The 20,628-nt window shown below is 53.5% G+C and overlaps 1 protein-coding gene and 1 long non-coding RNA gene across 2 annotated transcripts; one reads left to right on the top strand and one right to left on the bottom strand.

Moving 5' to 3' along the window:
• Window positions 1-8,439: 8,439 nt before the first annotated feature.
• On the top strand, window positions 8,440-14,346 carry CTU1 (cytosolic thiouridylase subunit 1). Its single transcript, XM_047834180.1, has 3 exons — window positions 8,440-8,572; window positions 11,493-12,037; window positions 13,617-14,346. Exons 2-3 carry the CDS (start codon window positions 11,530-11,532, stop codon window positions 14,189-14,191), a joined length of 1,083 nt encoding a protein of 360 aa, XP_047690136.1. The 5' UTR covers window positions 8,440-8,572; window positions 11,493-11,529; the 3' UTR covers window positions 14,192-14,346.
• Window positions 13,015-13,731, bottom strand: LOC125152379 (uncharacterized). Its single transcript, XR_007147166.1, has 2 exons — window positions 13,593-13,731; window positions 13,015-13,196 (listed from the first exon to the last, which is right to left on the bottom strand). It is a non-coding gene; the product is annotated as an uncharacterized LOC125152379 (long non-coding RNA).
• Window positions 14,347-20,628: the final 6,282 nt, after the last annotated feature.

Here is a 20,628-nt window from a genome sequence, read left to right as displayed (position 1 = left end):
TGGAGGTTGTGTCCTAGGAAGACTGGGCACAGGGGACACTCAAGCAGGGGAGACGAAGATTCCAAGGACATTGAGGGGAGACTGACACAAAGAACACATGGGAAACTGAAGCTGTGGCTGTACACAGGGTTGGTATGGGGGGAAGGGCAGAGGAAAAGGGACCAATTTTGAAAGGGGTATAAACTTCCCCCTTTGTTGCGGCTGTCTGGGTGCCAGGACGATTTCTTCACCGCTGGTATCTCACCCTTTTTTCTATTGCTCCAGAAGGTGGCGGGGTCAGGTGTGCAGGAGACAGGGAGTGAGGAATGCCAGCTGGGTGTCATCCACTCTCCAGGTGGGGATGCTTTGGTGAGAGAAGAGACGTGCACCTGAATTCACAGAAGGTTATGTTTAAGTGTGTGGCTGGGGGCTGGGAGGAGGTTCTGGAAGGTTCTGGTGCCTCCTTCCACCTATGTTGGTTCTCTTGACACATTTGGGTGGGGGGAACATAAGATACAAAGAATAGGCTCCAACAAGAACAACTCAGTGATTCATCACAAAATAGAAACAGAGCATTGCAGGCACCCTGGACCATCCCTTCAATCCCCATCCCTATTGCACACCCCACTCCTCCCAAAGGAGTCCCTAGACTCACTTTAATGCTGATTGTTCCCTTGCTTTTTTCTTCATGGTTTCATCACCCGAGCATGCTGCTTGTACTATGTAGTACTATGCTCATGTTTTTCTTAAGACTGTGTGTGCACAGAGAACATTAGTCTGTTTTCTTCCATGCAACTTCATGAATCTGCCCCTCCCACGTTACCCCTGCCCTGAATCCTTACCCATAACCAGGGGCACAGTCAGCACTGGGGTCACTGAGAAGGGAAGGGGCAGGATTTCGGCATGCATAGGCACTCCTGCACCATCATAATTCCTGCAATGTTGTCACGTGTCACCCTGCAGCCCCATCCCCCTGTGCTGGACTACACACAGCAGGGTCAATTGCAGCATCTCTATAGTCAGAAGGGTTGGGCCATGTCCAATCTGTTTCCCATGGTCCCCAGTTTGCAAAGAAAAGCAGAAGAATGAGGGGCGCCTGGGTGGCTCAGTCGGTTAACTGTCCAACTTCGGCTCAGGTCATGATCTCACGTTTTGTGAGTTCGAGCCCCGCGTCGGGCTCTGTGCTGACAGCTCAGAGCCTGGAGCCTGCTTTGGATTCTGTGTCTCCCTCTTTCTCTGCCCCTCCCCTGTTCATGCTCTGTCTCTCTCACTCTGTCAAAAATAAATAAACATTAAAAAAATTAAAAAAAAAAAGAAAAGCAGAAGAATGAGAAGGAGAGATACGGGGAAACCACAGAGAATCTAGCTGTGTGCAAAGGAGGAACTTATAACCCACAGGCCATCAGAGCTAGGAGGCCTTCTAGCCCCACTTCTCTGATTTTCAGAAGAAGACACTGAGGTCCAGAGTGGGCAAATGAATTGCACAACTCATATATGGGTGCCCTGTCTCATACACCACTGTCTACACAGGGAACTACTTAACCAATCTTTGTCAGACCAGAATTCATTGAGCTGGGAGATGGGTAGTTTATGTTAATCTGAGAGGGAAGAATTATCAACTTTTCCCATGAGATGGAGAGAAAATTTCATTCATTCATTCACTCATTCATTCAACAACCATTTACCTTATGCCTTCAGATTTCCAGTAAAGGGGTGAATATGAGAGATGTAGCTCTTGTCTTTGAGGGGAGTAGCATCTGGCTGGGAGACAGATTCCTGACAATTCCAATGTCACAGGGTAGGTGGCTGGGATGGGGGAGGTGAAGGCTAGGGATGGCTGAGGGGGATGGGTGGGGGGGACAGCGGGAGCTCTTGCCCTTTTGAACTGCAAAGTGGGTCCTCAGAGACAAGTTGACATGGTAGGGACTCTCAGGCAATCTCAAGGGATGTGAATTCCACAGGTGATCTTGGTACCCTGAGAATTCCTGGACTCTCAGGTATTATGTTCTCTATCACACTCAGTCTCCTAATGTGCTGGAAATCCTCCTCCAGCTACCAAGTTCTGTGCTCTGTGACCAACATCACCTCTGCCCCAGCAGAGGAGGGGCCACCACCCACAGGGGACGCTGTCTCCAAACAGGACTTACCTGGGAGGTGGTCCCTGGGAAAGTGTGATGGTGCTGTCCGTGGTTCTGAATCAGAGGGGAGTGCTGGCTTTGGGCATGTCCACAGCTCTGTGGAGGGGCCTGATCACACAGAACAGGGATCTTAGGTCTGGAGTCAGTATAATCAGCATGTCAGATGTGCTGGAGAGGGCTTAGGTCTACCTGGAAGGGAAACTCCAGGGGAAGGAAACTCCCTCAGGGGAAGGGAAGGTCTCAGTCTCTCCTCCTTATCCTTCTATCCACCCCCAGAAATGTCCTATGGACAATGCCAGGCTATTGCCACTAGTTCAAGAGCAGGGAAAGTGAAGGTTCTGTGTTGCCCTTTTACATATCCGGTTCCATTTCATCTTCTGAACATCTCTGACAGAGAGGGGTAATCCCCTCATCACATAGAGCAGGCAGCCAAAACTCAAGACAAATGGGCAGCTGTAGGAACTAGCTTCCAAAGACCACCCCAAACAACCCTGCCCTTCCTTATGCAAACATGGAGCTCCTCTCATTATGAGATAAAGTTGTTATTATTATCTCCTCCTCTTGAATCAAGGTCGGGTCCATGACTACTTTGATTAATAGAATGTGGAGGACAAGATGTTCTAAGACTCATACAGCTCAGATATTAAGAAGGCTTGGTAGCTTCTGCTCCTGCCTCGCAGAGTCCTGGGCGTCTGTGTAAGCAACCCAGGGGACTCTGATGGAGAGAGAGGCTACATAGAGGAACCCTGAGCCTCAGACATCCAGGCCCAGCCCTGGCCACCATCACAACATAACTGCCCAGAAGAGCCCAGAGCAAGACAAGGGGTGAAACTGTCCAGCTGGGCTCTGACCAATTTACAGCACTGTGAGACAAAATACAATGATTGTTCAGGCTACTGAGTTGTAGGGTGGCTTGATGTGCAGCAACAGGTAACTGAAACACTAGCTTGCACAAATCATAGCTAATAGGTAAAAGGTAACGTTCTGGAGGTTTACAGGCCTGATGAATTTTTCTACATACTGTATTTCTTTAAAAATGTTTAAAAAATGTTTCTTTACTTATTTTGAGAGAGCAAGAGAGAGCAAGTGGAGGAGGAGTGGGGGCGGTGGTGGTGGAGAGAATCCCAAGCAGGGTCTGTGCTGTCAGAGCAAAGCCCAATACAGGGCTCAAACCCATGGACTGTGAGATCATGGCCTGAGCCGACATCATGAGTCAGAGACTTAACCAACTGAGCCACCCAGGCACCCCTTTTACGTACTGTATTTAAAGGATGGCTCTTAAATGGGGACCTAAAGCCTTCAGTGAAGATGCCTGTGGAGCTTTGCCAGGCTGGGACTACATTTCCCAGAATCCCCTTCCACATTTGCATCCAGGTTAAAGCTGGCTACAGGAGAAGAGAGAAGTTGAAGCAGCCATGGGGCTCCGAGGGTCAGTGGAGGAGCAGGAACTATTGTAGCTCTCACACCCTATGGCTGCTCTGTGGCTCACCTTTGTTGGCTTGACATTCCAGCTGCTCAATTGCTGGGAGCGAAGAAGGTGTTGGGGGAAAGTGGCTGAATTTCCAGGAGCAAGAGCCATTGAGCCCTGGTACATTGATTGGTCCACCAATCCAGGGGGACACAGGTGGCCCAGAGAGAAGTTCACAGTGACATGCAAAAGATCCAGGAAAACAGTGTGCCTGTTTCTCTCCTTCTAAGACATTGTCCCAGGATCTCTTTAACCTGACAACTAGGGCCATTTGCCTATTCACAGGAGCCCCATCTTCCCTGAGCAAAGGACAGGATATGGCCAACGGTCTCAGTAGTCAGAATGACCAATGCCCAGTTTTGTGTGTGTGTGTGTGTGTGTGTGTGTGTGTGTGTGTGTGTCTGTCTGTCTATGCTGATTAAATGCCCAGATTAAACATTATTTCCAGGTGTGACTGTGGGGGTGTTTCCAGATGAGATTAGCGTTTGAATCGGTTGACTTGGTTGACTCAGTAAAGTAGATAACCCCTTCCGGCTGCCAGTGGGCATCATCCAAGGTCTGAAAAGAACAAAAAGCAGAGGAAGGGCAGACTCATTCCCTTCGTGAGCTGTGACATTGGTGTTTTCCTGCCCGTGCACTGGGATCTGCAGCATCAGTTCCCCCTGGTTCTCAGGCTTTGGGACTCAGACTGGAATTACACCTCTGGCTTTCCTGGGTCCCCACTTTTCAGGTGGCAGATTGTGGGTCCCCTCAGCTTCCATTATTGAACCAGTTCTTCATAGTAAATCTCTGTTTGGTTCTATTCCTCTGGGGAACCCTGTCTAACAGTCAAAAGGGGGACAAACAGATGAAAGCAAGACCTCATGGGCCATATTTCCTACTTTCTCATTACTTCCATGAGAAATAGAAGCCACTGAAAGTGGAAAGCTAGAGAATCAGAGAATGAAACGTCCAGATTTGTGTTTTCAGGCGTTCTCTCTAGCTGCCCTGGAGGAGGGGGTGGGTTGGAGGGGCATCTGGAGTGGAGTCAACAGTCTGGGGCCCCTGACCATCCAGTATTTCTGTTGACAAAGACTCCTGTCACTAAATGCAGCATGGCCCTCTTGCACAGTTGTGACCCCTAAGAATGCTGGGCTTTACTCTGCCCATAGTGTGTGATAAGTAAATGCTTGTGGAATGCAGACCATTAAAAGTACAAATTTAGGGGGGAAAGGTGACAAATGTGGTATACAGTGGGAACCAAATTTTGAGTTAAAAACTGTATAGTATTAACAAGATGACAAAGGCTAGTCCCTGCATCAGAGGGCTGAGACTGGGTGGGACAAGAGGGAACAGGGAAGGGAGAGGAGGTGCATAGATGGGGGTAGGGGCAGGTAGAACACAAAGGAGCAGTCACAGGGTGTGTGGGCCAGGTGTTTCCAGGAAGAAGCTGACCATGGTGTCCCCATATCTGTCCCTCTGGACTCCAGATCCACACCTTAGTCCCATCTCAAGAAGGGCGGAGACTCAGTCAGGCCTCTTAGCTCTGCTCCCTGGGGGCCCCCACACCTGCAGGGACAACATGGCTCTCAGATCAGAGTCACCCCTTTAATTCTAACTACAGGTGGGGTGGGACAGCTCAGCCCCACCTGGAACTCAGGGACTTCCTGGAGACTTCCCTGGAGAGGGACAGGCCCGCTCACCTTGTGTAGTAGATCCGTGAGGCCATAGGTGAAGAGGAAGCCAGCCCCCATGAGGGCCCCTCTGAGCAGGGTGAGGACCAGGGGCATGAGCCCTCCTACTCCTCAGTCACATAGTTGCCGGAAGAGGGGCTTTCTGGGGAAGTGGGGTGGGGCACTGGGGTGGGCAGGGGATGAAGTTCTGGCCCTAGACCCTTCCACATCCTAAACACCTGGCCAGGCTGTCCACCCCCAGAATCTGTGTTGCAACTCACTTTGCACAGAGAGGCTGAAGGAATTGTTTTGGGAGCCCAGCGGGTGCTAAGCCTGGCAGGTGAATTCTCCTTCATCTCCAGCCCCTACGTGGGGCAGCTCCAGGACATCAGGTGCTTAGGGTTGGGGGGGGGTGCGGCTTGTTAGGGCTTTTCCTTCCTGGGACCAGCTCAGCATGGCAGGGGGTTGCTATTGGACCAGGATCCAGTGGGGGGTGAACAGGGATGGTGGAGCTGAGAGGTATGCCTCTCCCACTTCCCAAACAGACACAGAGGGTGCACAACTATTTGACCCAAGCCCATGTATAGACTCCAGGACTCTAGAGTGGCTGAAAGATCCTGGAGGGAGAGAGGCTTAGCTGAGACTAGAAGGAGGAGAGGAACTGGTCATATTAACATATGGAGGAAGGCACCTCAGGTAGAGGAGTGACAAGCAAAGGAACTGAGCCTTTTATCCCCTGGAAAAAAATGTTTCCTACTGAATCAATTCCTTTACGGACACATGACTATGAGCCTGGTAGATGAAAGGAAATGCAAATATCTCTGGGGCCTGCTAGAGAGGACAGGGAAGTTTCTGCACCTGATAAGCTGAGGAAGTCACCCTGAGGTGCAGGGGAGCCACCAGAGGGCTCTGAGCGGGGAAGGGGCAGGGTAGGCTATGGGGGTAGGGAAACCTTTCTGGGCCTGTTCTATGTGGGACACAGACTTGACGGGAGACACCAGAGACCAAGAGGCTGGGCAGGAGGAAGGAGCAATGGTCAAGGCCATATGGGTGAAGGGGAGGAGGCAGGACAAAGAGGGGATGAGGAAGGGAGCAATTTGGGACATTTTCTGGAGATAAAGCTTACAGGACCCATTGATTCATGGGGGTGAGAGAGAAAAGGAGGCGTGTGGAGTTAGTCAGGCATCCTGACCCAGGTAACTGGGGGGGATGGAGACCCGTGTCCCCAATTTCTGCACTTCAATGTCATATTTGGACCCTGCACCAAAGCCGTTAGAGAGACCCAGATTCCACCCTCATTTCCCACCCTAGACTCTTCTGGCTCCTGGCCCACTCACCTTCCTACAGCATGGATTATAGCAGCACTACCAGCAGCAGAAACATCTCTTGAACCATAAATGCCAGGCACTGTCTTGGGACAGTCTGGTCACCACGGTCTCAGTATGGGAAAAGTGGTTAAAAAAAACCCACACACACACACAGGAGGAAGCCAGTGGATAGGAAAAGGATAGTAATTGTATGCATTATTGCAACTTCAGACCCCCAGTCGCCAGAGATGAAGAGGTTCTTGGTCCTACTCTGCAGGACTCAATGAAGTCTGAAGAAAGCAAAAGACCTCCAAAAGTCATACTGGCTGATGTATCTTTCATACTTGGAAAGCTTCATAGAAAATCGGTATGATTTCTGCCATTCAGAACTTGCCAGTGAATTTTTATCCCCTGGACAAAGATGTTTCCTACTGAATCAATTCCTTTATGGACACATGGCTATTTGGGGGTTTTGTTTCTTCTTGAGACCGTTTCGGTAAATGAAATTTTTCTTATAATTTTTACACGTCATCTGAATTTTAAAATGAAATAGCATATATTTGAGTGAAACATCCCCTTATATTGTTCTTAAAGCAAAAGACATTGAAGCAAAACATACACGGAGAAAACAGTTCCGTTTATAAAGATAAGCTTGATCAATTTTCGTACGATGATGACATTCCTGGAATAACCACCTAGATCAAGAAACCCTACCAGCACTCATTCTCAGTTACTCCCCTCTAAAAAAGTAACCACTATAAGTAACTTCTATCATCATTGATTAGTTTTCTCTGTTTTTGACTTCGATGTAGTTGGGATCTTAGTGTCTGGCTTCTTGTGCTTAATATTTTATTGTGAGAGTTACCCACACAACAGCTATCCATTCATTCTCACTGTGGAAAGAGTTTCATTGTGTGCATATGCCATACGCTATACAATAGGATATTTGGGTTGTTTCTAGTCTGGAACAATTAGGAAGAGTGCTCATACAAACATGGCTTTGATGTGAATATGCACTTTTGTTTGGTGTATTTTTTAGAGTGGGATTTCTCAGTAATAATCGAGAGGGTCTGGGTCTCCAGGCCCCTGGGTTACTGGACCTCTGAGGCTCCAGGACCCTGAGCCTAAAGACTACTGAGTCTCAGGGGTCTGGGCCTTTGGATCCCTCAGTCTCAGAAGTCGGGGTCAAGCCCTCTCTCACCGGCTTGCCATCCCGGAGCTCCACCTCCTGGTGAAGGGAAGTGTGTACTACCCGGTTCGCTGGCCGGGACCTCAATCTCACTCACTACCCAGAGCCAGGCACACGTCCACTAACCACCCCCCACCCCCAACCACTAACAGCTGAGGCACGCGCAGAGACCTCAGCTCACACATACTGCTACCTCTCCCTATCCGACACGCTCATGCGCACCAATACCACCCGCACGTGCACGCATGGATCCACTCCGAGCCCCACCCTCGGACTTCTGCCCTGCGCATGCGTCACTTCCACCTTTCGCACTCTTGAGCCGCCGCAGAACTCCCATCCTCAATTCCCAGCTGCAACGCCACCCTCAAAGGGTAGAAATCAATGCTCCACAGTGTCTTTAAAAGCCTGTAATAATCCCACGAAAACAGATAATCCGAATACAGCTACTTCGCCTTTTAAGTGTCCGGCACGGTGACGGTGACAACGCACTGCGACAGAAATTCTCTCTCTTTCTCTCACCGTCATAGAAACCCTCTCTCTCTCTCTCTTTCTCTCTCTCTCTCTCAGCTCTGCCGCGTCCTAAGACCAGGCGCAGGCGCATAAAGGAAATCGGGAAGTACACTTTGGCAATCGGTAGAAGGGGCCGCAAGGGTTGCTGGGAGTTGTAGGACTGGGAGGCCTAGTAGCCGCAGGAACTTTGGAGTTGCCGCATGGGGTTCTAGGAGCAGTAGGCAAGACAGCCCCAAAGCCTTGTGGGAGTTGTAGTCTCCGGAGCCACTTCCGTGCCAGACTTCCGCGTGTGGGGCTGTTGGGACGTCCTAGTACCGCGTTCTGTCCAGGTGAGTAGTTGCTCCTGGAGCGTGTGGGCCCATGGGCCCCCGCTCGTTATTGCGGTGCCATGTGAGGTCGAGAGCCTCGGGGAGTGGTGACACTAGCCCCTGTGATTCCCTAACGCCTGTGTCCCAGAGGCCTTCTGGCCAGGATCCCCACTGGGGGCATTGTGGTCCATCCTGTCTCTTGCCCGTCCACCCCTTCCACCAGGTGGGGATTCCACGATCTCCCTCCCCAACCCCCATGCCATTAGGCACATCAAAGAGGCCCCTAGTGTGTCCTCGAGCTTCTGTTCTGATAAAGGGTTCACACACTATCATCCTGACAAGGCTGTAATCCGGAGGCATCCCTGGGGTCCGCGTCTCTTCTGGGGGCATCTATTATTACCTCATTCTACAGTTCTTTAGCGAGCGCCGACACTGTTCCAAGCCCAATGTGAGGCTGGTGGACGAGGCAGACCCAGTCCCTGACATTAGTACCCCGAAGGAGACAGGTCGGCCACCATGACGGGTAGAGCCATGGTCAGGCTGGGATGGAGGCATCGTAGCGGCTCTGTGAGCCTAGAGGGGGCGCCTGACCCAGGCTGGATTCATAGTCTTCAAGGGGAAGACACTTAACAGGCATTTCAAACCTGATGTGTCCAAATGGAATTCCTGGGGACCCTCCTGACAAAATGGCCCCATCTTCCTCCCCGGTGCTCTGGCCAAAACCTCCAAGTCACTTTGCACTCACCTTTTCTCATCAGCCCCGCCTCCACCACAATCCAAGTCTTGTGCAAGTCCTATGGACTCCGCCTTCGGAACAGATCTAGAATCCCACCCTTCCCACCTCCACTGCCACCACCCCCACCCAGGCCACTTGCATCTGTCACTGGCTATTGCCATAGCCTCCTCACTGGCCTCCCTGCCTTTGCTCTTGCCCCCTAAAGGATGTTCCTCACACAGCAGTTAATGGAATGGGATCGTTTTAAAATATAAATCAGGGGCACCTGGCTGGTTCAGTCAGTTAAACATCTGACTCTTGATTTCGATTTCCGCCTGGGTCCTGATCTCAGGGTTGATTAGTGATGTCGAGCCCTGTGTTGGGCTCCACGCTGGGCATGGTGCCTGCTTGGGATTCTCTCTCCCTCTCCATTTGTCCCTGCCCTTCTCTCTCTCTCTCTCTCTCTCTCTCTCTCTCTCTCTCTCTCTCTCTCAAAAACAAAACCCGTCAGTTCATATCCCTTTCCTGCTCAGAATCCTCCTGTGGCTCATATCTCCCTGTGAATAAAATTCAAACTCCATATCATGGCCTATGAGCCTCTGACAATCTGCACAGACTCAACACCTGCCAGGGTCTTCCTCCTTCAGGAGGCAGACCTCCAAAACTGGGTGACTGTAGATTTAGGGCAAGAGGAGGGATGAGTCCAAGGCGACTTTATGTCCTGTCCTGCGCAGGGGCTAGGTGGAAGGTGGTGATGCTCTCAGGAGACAGGAAACAGCTGGGCTGGAGCAGGTTTCTGCCTCATGGAATGGAGCCTGGCCAGTGTGGGCACTTGGGATCTGGGAGAAGGCCTAGCCAGAATCCTCAGTGGGGCATTTGGAGGACCAGCTGGATGGACATCACAATTCAGAGTCCCTACAAGGAGAATGGGCTGGGTGGGACCTGAGGACCATGATGAGGACTCTCCAAAAGAGACTGAGATTCAGCAGAAGAGAAACCAGGGCAGCAGAGAGAGGATCAAGTCAAAAGTCAAAGGAGAAAAAAGTTTCAAAGGGCTGTTGCTCAGCGCTGACAGGTGCACCTGATGGTCACCATTGATGGCTCCTAAGCGTTACTTGCTGGCCCCGTGACAGGGAGGAGTTCTCTGAGCCGAGGAAAGAGCTGGTGCAAACACCTTCCAGTAGGTGCATCATGGAGTGTTTGAGAGTAGAGACCAGCATGACTGAGGACAGTGGGACATGAGGTCAGAGAAAAAGGGACCCAGATCACAGAGAGCCTCAGAGCCACTGGCTTTTCCTAAAGTGAGAAGGGTTGCATGGGACGATGTATAGTGGGCAGGGTCCGCTGGCTGTCCTGTGGAGAGGAGAGGAGGGTGGGCAGAGTGGAGGCAGGGACTCTGGTGAGGAGCCTCCTGCAGTATTGCTCACATGAGGGTGGCAGCCATGGAGATGGGGAGACGCATCGCCTTCTGGGTTAAAGCTGCCGTCAAACAGGATTTGCTGTATGCCATTTGGGCATTTGGGGTTTGAGGTCTGAGGATGTGGAGAAATGGTCAGGACTTGACATTGTAATTCGGAGTCACCGGCAGGGAGAGGAAGAAGAGTGGCGAGAGCAGGTCAGCGTCCCGGAGCCCAGGGCATCTTGCCTGGGCAGCTGAAAGGATGGAAGTGCTCTTTACTGCAGGAGAAGCAGGCGTGGGGAGAAGAATCGGGAATCTGGGTTTTGAGGTGCCTGTTAGACATCTTGAGTGGCACTGGTCCCTTGCCTCAGAAAGTCACAGACAGTAAACAATAGGTCACATGAGGTCATTCCACATATGGTGGCAAATCCTAGAAGCAGATAACCTGCTGGGAGGCTCCTGCACTAGGCCAGGCTGGAGGCGATGGTAGCTTGGGGAGGGGATACTGGTTTTAACAGGCATGTGGGACCAAGGATGGTGTAGCTAGAGGATTGGTTTTGGCTGGGGATGGAGGAGGTTGGAGGAGGGGGACGGAAAGGGGTCAGGGATGGGTTTATCCATGTTTTGATACATCCGTAGAAGCTTGTGGGAGATTCTGACACCAGAGCAGAGTTGAGCCCAGCCCTGGAGGCCCAAACACCCCACCTCGAAAACAAAAGCAACCCCAGATAGTCTCCTTGGAGATGTGATCCAGCAGCCTCCCCGGAGGCATCGACCCCGCCATCCGGAATCCGCACGTAACCTGCCTCCCCTCTCTCCCTGTCCAGGGGCAGCCAACTCCTCCCCGCCCGCCCGGAACCCGCGATGCCCGCTCCGCAGTGCGCCTCCTGCCACGCGGCGCGCGCCGCCCTCCGCCGCCCGCGCTCCGGCCAAGCGCTGTGCGGCGCCTGCTTCTGCACCGCCTTCGAGGCCGAGGTGCTGCACACGGTGCTGGCGGGCCGCCTGCTGCCGCCCGGCGCCGTGGTGGCCGTGGGCGCCTCCGGCGGCAAGGACTCCACGGTGCTGGCGCACGTGCTGCGCGAGCTGGCGCCGCGCCTGGGCGTCTCGCTGCGCCTGGTGGCCGTGGACGAGGGCATCGGCGGCTACCGGGACGCGGCGCTGGCGGCCGTGCGGCGCCAGGCGGCGCGCTGGGACCTCCCGCTCACCGTCGTGGCCTACGCCGACCTCTTCGGGGGCTGGACGATGGACGCCGTGGCCCGCAGCACGGCCGGCTCCGGCCGCAGCCGCGCCTGCTGCACCTTCTGCGGGGTCCTGCGGCGCCGCGCGCTGGAGGAAGGGGCGCGCCTCGTGGGAGCCACGCACATCGTGACGGGTGAGCGCGGGCGCCGCAGCCGAGGGGCGCGGGGCGGGCGCTGCAAGGGGGCTGGGCGCGTGCCCAGCAAGGGGTGAAGGAGACGCCGGGGGTGCCCGAAGTGGGGGAGCTCCACGAGAAGGGGGTGCGCACGCCCGCTGAGGGTGCGTGGGCAGAGTGTGTGCGCGCCGGGGCTGGGCGCGGCAAGCCTTGAGTCACTGCCCTCGCTTTGGCGGTGGAGGCGTGCAGGGGTGCTCTCCGGGGGCTGGGGCTGTGTTCCCTGCAGTTTTCAAAATGACATTCTCTGTGTCCCTTCACAAAAGGAGGCGAGTGAAGTGACACCACCCATCAGAAGCCATCTGTAGTCTGAAACGCAACTCTTTAGACCCCCCTTCTCTGTCGGCCTCTTCTCTCTGAGAACTTGAGAACTTACTCTCTCCCAACCGTTGCTTCAACACGTGACTGTTGACCATCTCCTCTGTACCAGAGGCTTTGTAGCCTCGAGCAATACCTAACCTCGGTTACCTCATCTGTAAAACGGGGTTATTAATAATATCGAGGTCCCAGGGTCGTTGGGAATAAAGTGAGTTCTGTGTGAGGCACTTAGACCAGAGACTGGCAAACAGCAGACCTTACAGAGATGTTTGCGTCCTGATGCTGCCCAAGACAGCCTCTGCCCCTGCCCTCCCATCATGTCCATAATTGTAACCCGGTAAGTGCTGCTAAGGAGAAATCACACAGACTTTGCCAGTTTACAACAGGAGGACCCAGTGAAGGGGGAAGCCTGGAGTTAGGAAGTGGTTCCTGAGTGAGCCTGACCTGAAGGCCGTCTGAGTAACCAGTGAAGGGCAGACCCAGTTGTTGGGGTCTGAGCAGAGGAGGTGGCTGGTGCGAAGGCCCTGAGGAGGGGAAGTGTGGCCAACTGGAGAAGCCCCAAGAAGACCAGTGTCTGTCGGACCAGACAGACTCAAGCATAAGACGACAAGATGCAGACTAGGTAGACGTTTAGGTGACGTTTATGGTGACTGTTGGGTAAATACTGAAGCTCTCGCTGGCCTTCCCGCACGCGGTGATCCGCATTCCCCGGCACTGGGACAGCAGCCTACTTGACAACCTCCGCTGACCGTTAGAGGCCGCTTTGACTTCTCCGGTGCCGTGTGACGTACACCTTCAACTGAGACTGAAAAGATATTTGTGGCATAAAGCACTTCTACTACCCTCCTGAAAAAGCAGCCGGCACAGGGCCTGGTTGGCGATACGTGGGTGGCAAATGAGGGCACCCCGGGTTGCCTCCTGGAGGCCTGTGTGTCCCCTCTCGTTTCTCACTGTGCCCACCGCCCACCTCCACCAGGCTGTCCCGCGGTGCCCAGGGGTCTCCATGGCCCTGTCCGGCCCTCCCTGCTGTTCTCCACGCACCGCCCCCCCCCCCCCCATCTCTCTCCTGGTCCTGGCATCCTGCAGTGTCTGGGGGTGGGGTGGGGGTCTCCAGCCCGGGTCGCCCACTCTGTGCCGCTCTCCAGGGCCCCTCCCCGTCGGTCTGGGTCCCTGCTGCCCCACGGCGGCGCCCCCATCTCACCGGCTCCCCGTCTCTCTCCCCCAGGCCACAACGCCGACGACATGGCGGAGACCGTGCTCATGAACTTCCTGCGGGGCGACGCGGGGCGGCTGGCCCGGGGCGGGGGCCTGGGCTCGCGGGGCGAGGGGGGCGCGCTGCCGCGCTGCCGCCCCCTGCAGCTGGCCTCGCAGAAGGAGGTGGTGCTGTACGCGCACTTCCGCCGCCTGGACTACTTCTCGGAGGAGTGCGTCTACGCGCCCGAGGCCTTCCGCGGCCACGCGCGCCACCTGCTCAAGCTCCTGGAGGCGGCGCGGCCGTCGGCGGCGCTGGACCTGGTGCACTCGGCCGAGCGCCTGGCCTTGGCCCCGGCCGCGCGGCCCCCGCCCCCCGGCGCCTGCTCCCGCTGCGGGGCGCTGGCCAGCCGCGCGCTCTGCCAGGCCTGCGCCCTCCTGGACGGGCTGCAGCGCGGCCGGCCCCGCCTGGCCATCGGCAAGGGCCGCGGGGGGCGCGACGAGGAGGGGTCGTCGGGGCCGCCACCCCCGCCTCCCAGCGACCCCGGCTCTGCGCCGGGCCCCGCCGCCGGGGGATGCGGGGCTACCTGTAAAGAGCGCTGCGAATAAACCCAAGGGACCTTCGCCCGGGCTTCGGTGTGAGGCTGGGAGGGGGACGGACGGGACCGGTCGCCGCCGGCCCCGCAGAAGCTGGGGGCCGGGACCCCTGGGTCTGAGGGAGGAGGGCCCGTGGGGCCAGGACTCCAGGGTCTGAGGGAGGAGGGGCTGGGGCAGGACTTCTGGGTCTGAGGGAGGAGGGGCTGGGGGCCGGGACTCTCGGGTCTGAGGGAGGAGGGGCTGGGGGCCGGGACTCTCGGGTCTGAGGGAGGAGGGGCTGGGGGCCTGGAGAAGGGGCTGGCGAGGCCAGTACTCCTGTGTCTCAGAGCCGGTAGGAATTAGGGGGCTGCTTGCCTCATACTCTGCCAGGTTCTGGGCATGCTCAGGAGAGTCCTAACGCTTCTGTAGGACCTACTATGTGTCATGTCTGACTGTTGGACGATAAGTAAAACCGCTTCACTTGAGGGACTCTCATTTACAGTAGCGGACACTGCACCATCCGGTTTCATCCACAGCGCGATCTCATTGGCTGTGCGGTCACCTAGGGGGAGTTTGTCCTTCTGAACCAGGGTGGGGGGAGGATGGCCAGAGTTCGCCTGTGGTTCAGCACCATCCTATAGAAATATAGTGTGAGTCAAATGTGTAATTGTCAGTTTTCTAACAGTTTATTTTTTTTAAAGGAGGGGGAACGGGTGAACTTTTAGTAATATATTTTACTTGACCCAAATAAATATATTTGATCTAAATATCCAAAATATTACCATTTTAACACGTAGTCGCTATTTTTAAAACTATGAGGTTATTTTACAGGCTTTTTTTTTTTTGTACTAAGCTTTTGAAATATAGTGTGTCTGTTATAGCCCATCTGCCTTCAGATTCAACCACTGTTCTGCCTTCAGATTCAACCACTGTTCAGACGTCCCATTTGACCCGAGGGCCCCCGCACGGGAACTGGGAAGATGCTGTCCTGGGCCTTGGCCACAAGAGGTCACTGTGTCCACGTCTGTGCATCAGGTGGCCATTGCTAGCAAAATCAGGTCTCCGCTGTCCACTTGGGAGCTCTTCTCTCTGCCCCACCCCCACCCCCACCCGGGACCCCCTGGTCTGAGCCAGCCGCCAAGGGCGAGAGGCACAGTCTGGCAGAAATATTAGGGCCCCATTGGAAACCTCCCTTGACCTCAAGACCTGTGTGTACATCCACTCATTCATTCTGCAAATATTTATTGAGCACTTCATTTGTGACAGCCGTGAACACATAAATACCTTCCCTAATGGGAGAGGCCAAAAAGAGAAAGGAGAAGAATAAGTTGAATATATAGTATGTCAGATGGTGATAAATCAGGGGATGAAAACATGTCCACATTGAAGCAGGTGTACTGTAAGCCCTGGCAGTTGGGTTTTCTTTTTTCTTTTCTTTTCTTTTTTTTTTTTTTTTTTGTAACTTTTAAATGTTTATTCTTTTTTTTAAATTTTTTTTTCAACGTTTTTATTTATTTTTGGGACAGAGAGAGACAGAGCATGAACGGGGGAGGGGCAGAGAGAGAGGGAGACACAGAATCGGAAACAGGCTCCAGGCTCCGAGCCATCAGCCCAGAGCCCGACGCGGGGCTCGAACCCACGGACCGCGAGATCGTGACCTGGCTGAAGTCGCTTAACCGACTGCGCCACCCAGGCGCCCCTAGGCACCTTTGTTTTAGAGATCTTAGCTGATTTCCATAAATCACCAGCAGCCTGTTTTTCCTCTTCCCAAGCTTTAAATTCCCCACTCTTCTGTGGTTTTTTTTTTTTTATGTTTATGTTTATGTTTATTTTTGAGCACGAGTTGGAGAGGGACAGAGAGAGGAGGGAACAGAGGATAGGAAGCAGGCTCTAGACTGACAGCAGAGAGCCTGATGTGGGGCTTGGGAACTCATGAACCAGAAGATCATGACCTAAGCCAAAGTCTGGCTTAACTGACTGAGCCACCCAGGCGCTGCCCCCGCCCCCCAACTCTTATGTTTTAAATTCATGAATAGTGAACCCTTGAAATCCTAGGCACCCCCCCTTGATCCCAATAAAAGCAGAACCCCAGACACCCATGCACCCACCCTCCACCGTGACTTTGCTGTATGGCCCGTGGTATGCTGTGTGATTTCCAGATCCTATAAGTAATAAACCTTTTTTTTTTTTTTTTTAAGTTTCCTGGTGGTTACTCTTGAGGGCAATCTTGCAATCATGAGAACCCGGGTTATCGATGGGCTGAGACCCACACAAAACAGTGAGGTGGACAGAAAAGCCTCAAGGAGAAGGTGGCATCTGAGCCAAGACCTATCCAACGTGAGGCAGTGAGCTCTGCAGATGGCAGGGAAGAGCCTTGTTGGTGGCAGCACAGCAGTCACAGACTGAGGCAGGGTAATGGTGGAAGAGAGGGCTGAGAGGGAGCAGAGCGTATAGGCTCAGCTTTGGTTTTGAGACAGAAGCCACAGAGAGTTTTGAGCAGAGGAGTGAAAAAGGTCGTGCCTTTATTCACGCAGCAAACATTTGCTGATATCTCCCAGGGGCACTGAGGCAGCCCCAGTACCGGCCCTCAGTGGTTTCCTCAGGTCTCCCCACCTGTTTGGTGGGGAAGGCAGACATGGACTCGGAGGGACGCGTGCTATGGTCAGGGGAGCTAGCCAGGGCACCAGGGAGTCCAGAGGTGAGGTGCCCAGCTCAGCATGGGGTGTCACAAAATGCCTTCTGAAGGAGGCAGTGTTAAAACACCGAGGGTAAGAATGAGCACGAGAATGGGGTGGGAGGGAGATGGGGCTGAAAGAATGGCAGATAGAGGCCTGCAGGCAAGGAAGGACCTTGAACCTGTTTGGAATGGCTGCTAGCAGGCCAAGATGGTGGGGGAGGAGCTAGCCCAGGGGGACTGCCAGGGGAAGCCAAACAGAGCAGAGGCAAAGGGGTGGGATGGTGGGAATGGATGGGAGGGCTATTTAGTGAGCACTCACCATGGGTTGGAAAGCCCACTAAACCCTAGGGTGTGTTTGTAAGCATAAGAGCTCCTGCATGAACCCCAATACAAGAGGAGTCCTTCCCAAACAGACTGAACAGAAATAAAGATGTTTGCCAACGTAGGCAGAAGGCCATAGTAAACACGGGGCAGTCTTTTGCTGAGGGAGGAAACCGTAGTAAGCATGGAGGGCAGAGCAGGGATGTTGCTGAGGCAGGAAGCCCCAGTCATCATGGAGGGAGGTTTTGCTATGGTTTTGGCCTTGGTAAATGCAGCCCCTACGTAAGCACAAGGGATCCTTCATTCTTGTTGAGGATTGCAGTGGATCTGTGAAAGGATCAAGGTTGATGGGGCGGAAACCGCATCCTCCAGAGTCCCTTGGAATCTTTCTTCCCTGGAGGGCTTTAAAGCCCAGTCTCAGAAAGATGGGCTTTCCCTGTCTTCTCCTATGTTTTGCTCTCCCAAGGCTGGATAATTGGAGATTCGTGCCAGGTCTGAAGAGGTAGAAGCATTGGGTAAAGAGATTCTGGAGGGAAACAGATTTCTGGAGAGAAGCAGAGATCCTGGAGGGAAGTAGATTTTTAGAGAGAAGCAGAGATTCTAGAGAGAAGACGACTTTGAGATAAACTTACTCCTTCAGCCTGTTTATACAGAGCCCCACTTCATGCCAGGTACCAGACTAGGCTCAGGGGTTTCAGCAATGAACCTGCTAGACGAGGTCTCGGCCCTCATGAAGCCTCAGTTCAAGTGACAGAGATTTTACTTCATTCCACAAATGTTTACTGTGTGCCTACTATGCACCAGGGCACAGAACCAGATAAGGAAGGCAAAAACCCCTGCCCTGTCAGAGATGACACTCAAGTTATGGGAGACAGAATCCATAAGAATGAAAGTAAATAAAACATGAGGGACATCTGATGGTGATAAATGCCGTAGAGGGGGGAAAAAAAGAGAGACAATAAACAAGGAAGCAAACACATAAAGCAATTTTAGATTGAAATAAGGCATAGGAAGGAAACTAACAAGAAGAGAATGTCTGCTCCAGACAAGGTGATCACAGTGGCAGGAAGGGTATCCCAGGCAAAGGGATCAGCAAAGACAAAGACCTAAAGTGGGACAAAGACCCTCAACTACCACACTGGGAAAATCAAAGAAGTGCAGGGGAGCTGAGGCACAGAGCATGATGGAGTGATGAGGTTGGAGGGATGGACATAAGCCAGACAGAATGCCTTGGAGGCATTTGGGTTTTATTCTATTTGCAGCGGGGAATCATAAATGGGTTTGAAGCAGGTTTTAACATGATACTGTTTAAAAATTTAAGAACGCATTGGCTGCTGAGTGGAGAATGGACGTGGTATTGGTAGGGGGGTAGGAATAGGGGTCAAACGTGGAAGCAGTGAGACTAGTTAGGATGCTATTGCACCTGTCCAGGTGAGAAATAAACACGGCTTGGTGAGAGAAGAGGGCAGTGGGTGGATTCCATGGCTATTTTGGTGCCAAGATGACAGGAATTGCCAAAGTGGGAGGTGGGTGTGAGGGAGGGAGCAAGGACCACTCCCAGCTTTTGACCCAAGCAACAGGGAAAAGGATGGTGTCGGTGTCGTTTACTAACAAGGAGAAGACTCAGGGGGAGGGTGGGAGTGGACCCACCTTCTCCCACTTTTTAAACTGCAATAAATGAGAGATAATAAAGACGGGAGGAGGTGGGGCAGAAATGTTCTCTGGCTGTTGACCTGGCATCAGGGGCGCCCAGGTGTGCAAACAGAGGCTGCCTGGCACGTAGCAGATACAGGTGCTGACTCAGAGCCATCTGAGAGATTACCCAGAAAGTTTGGGTAATCAAAGAGACACGTGAGATCAGCATCAGAGGGGCATCAAGTCGGACGGGCTGAGGTTTGAATCCCACCTACACCACTTGCTCACCATGCAATGTTGGGCAACTAACCTAATTTCTCTGGGTTTTCCCCATCTGTAGAATGGGAGCGATTGTGTGTGGGCCAGCGGGGGGATTAAGGGAGACGTGGCACATGGAGGTACTAGAAAAATTGCCAGCCAGGAGCTGGTCAGGGCCCAACAGGGCAGAGTGAGGGTCCATTTCCTCATCCCACAAGCATCCATCGCGTGCCGGACTGTGCCAGGGGGATGGGGATCCAGCAGAAGGTTCCCTGCCCTCAATGGCATGCAAACAGATTTGAAGACAGAATGGCATGGGCTTTAACAGCTGGATGCCTCAGGTGCCAATCCTGGCTCTGCCCCTTGCACAAGCGACTTTTGTCTGAGACCCCGTTTCCTCACCTGTAACATGGTGCTAATAAGAGTCTCTAAACCTCATGAAGCTGCTGGGAGGATTAAACATGATCATGTTTATGAGGTCCTTGGCAACCTGCCTGATGTTCATTATAGGTGCAGACAGAGACAGGCATTCCCCGACACAGGGACTCAGGAGCCTTGAAGCAAGAGGACCCCCTGGTTTTGCAGTCCCCCAGCCTCCACAGGGTCTGAGACCACCTCCCCCATCACCCATTCCCACGGTAGCACCCTGGCCCCTATCTCCATCCAGAAGGGCTCCACCTCAGAAGCCACAAAACCCACATCCTACTCCCTGACCACAGCCTCCCAGGCTTCCAGAGCTGTGGGTGTCTCTGCCATACCTGTTCTTCCACCTCAGGGCACCCCTGACCCCCTCATGCAGCCTCCCGCCGAAGCCCCTTCCGTCTGCCTTTCCTATACCCCACAGTCCTTTCCACCACTAGTGTCCTCAGCACCCCTCCCACCATCACCCAGCCCTGCATGTTCCTGCTCTTTGCTGGAGAAAAACAAAACAAAATCGTCCAACTGCTCAAAAGATGCCTCTTTAAATTGCTGAGTGCCAACTTCACCTGGGTGCCTTCTCCTCCCTCACCTCCTCAACCCCACCCACCCAGGTGCCCCTTGAGATGAGCTGGCCTCCGTCTTCCTAGAGGAAGCAGAAGCCACCCCAAGGGCCCTCCCTCCTCTTCCTGCCACAGGACCCACACCCCACCCGAAACCTCACCCGCCCTTTCCTTCTTCCTTCCTGGAACAATGGAAGAGGCGTCTTTCCTCCCATCTGGAGCTAATCCCACCACTCAGGCAGTTGCACCATTTGCCCCTTTGTTCTCGGGCATCTCACTCCCTGTGGTTGTTAAGAGCTGTCCGCCTGGGTTCGAATCATGGCGACACCACTCAGCGTTGTGTAAACTTGGGTGGACGACTTCCCTTCCTCATCTGTACCTTGAAGATAATAAGAGTGTCTTTCTCACGACACCATGGGAAGGCTTTGGTGAGCTAATTTATGAAAAATGCACTCAAACACTGTTGGACCCACAAATCAGTGCACAAATGGAACAGACCTTCAAATCGCCTTGGAAAAGGCAATGGAAGAGTCAGGTAATGGAGCAGAGAGCCCGACAGTCCTGGAGTTTGAACGTTTCCTCTTGCACTGACCATCTGG

Source organism: Prionailurus viverrinus, chromosome E2 (assembly GCF_022837055.1).
Source record: "Prionailurus viverrinus isolate Anna chromosome E2, UM_Priviv_1.0, whole genome shotgun sequence".
Taxonomy (NCBI): Eukaryota; Metazoa; Chordata; class Mammalia; order Carnivora; family Felidae; genus Prionailurus; species Prionailurus viverrinus.
Note: the sequence above shows the minus strand (reverse complement) of the source record. Positions and strands in the feature narration are given on the sequence as shown.

What these genes read in the sequence shown, in the direction of transcription:
- CTU1 (XM_047834180.1), top strand. Translation starts at nt 11,530, where the DNA reads ATGCCCGCTCCGCAGTGCGCCTCCTGCCACGCGGCGCGCGCCGCCCTC. An exon ending in AGCCACGCACATCGTGACGG is followed by an intron (nt 12,038 to 13,616) that starts GTGAGCGCGGGC and finishes TCTCTCCCCCAG; the next exon opens with GCCACAACGCCGACGACATG.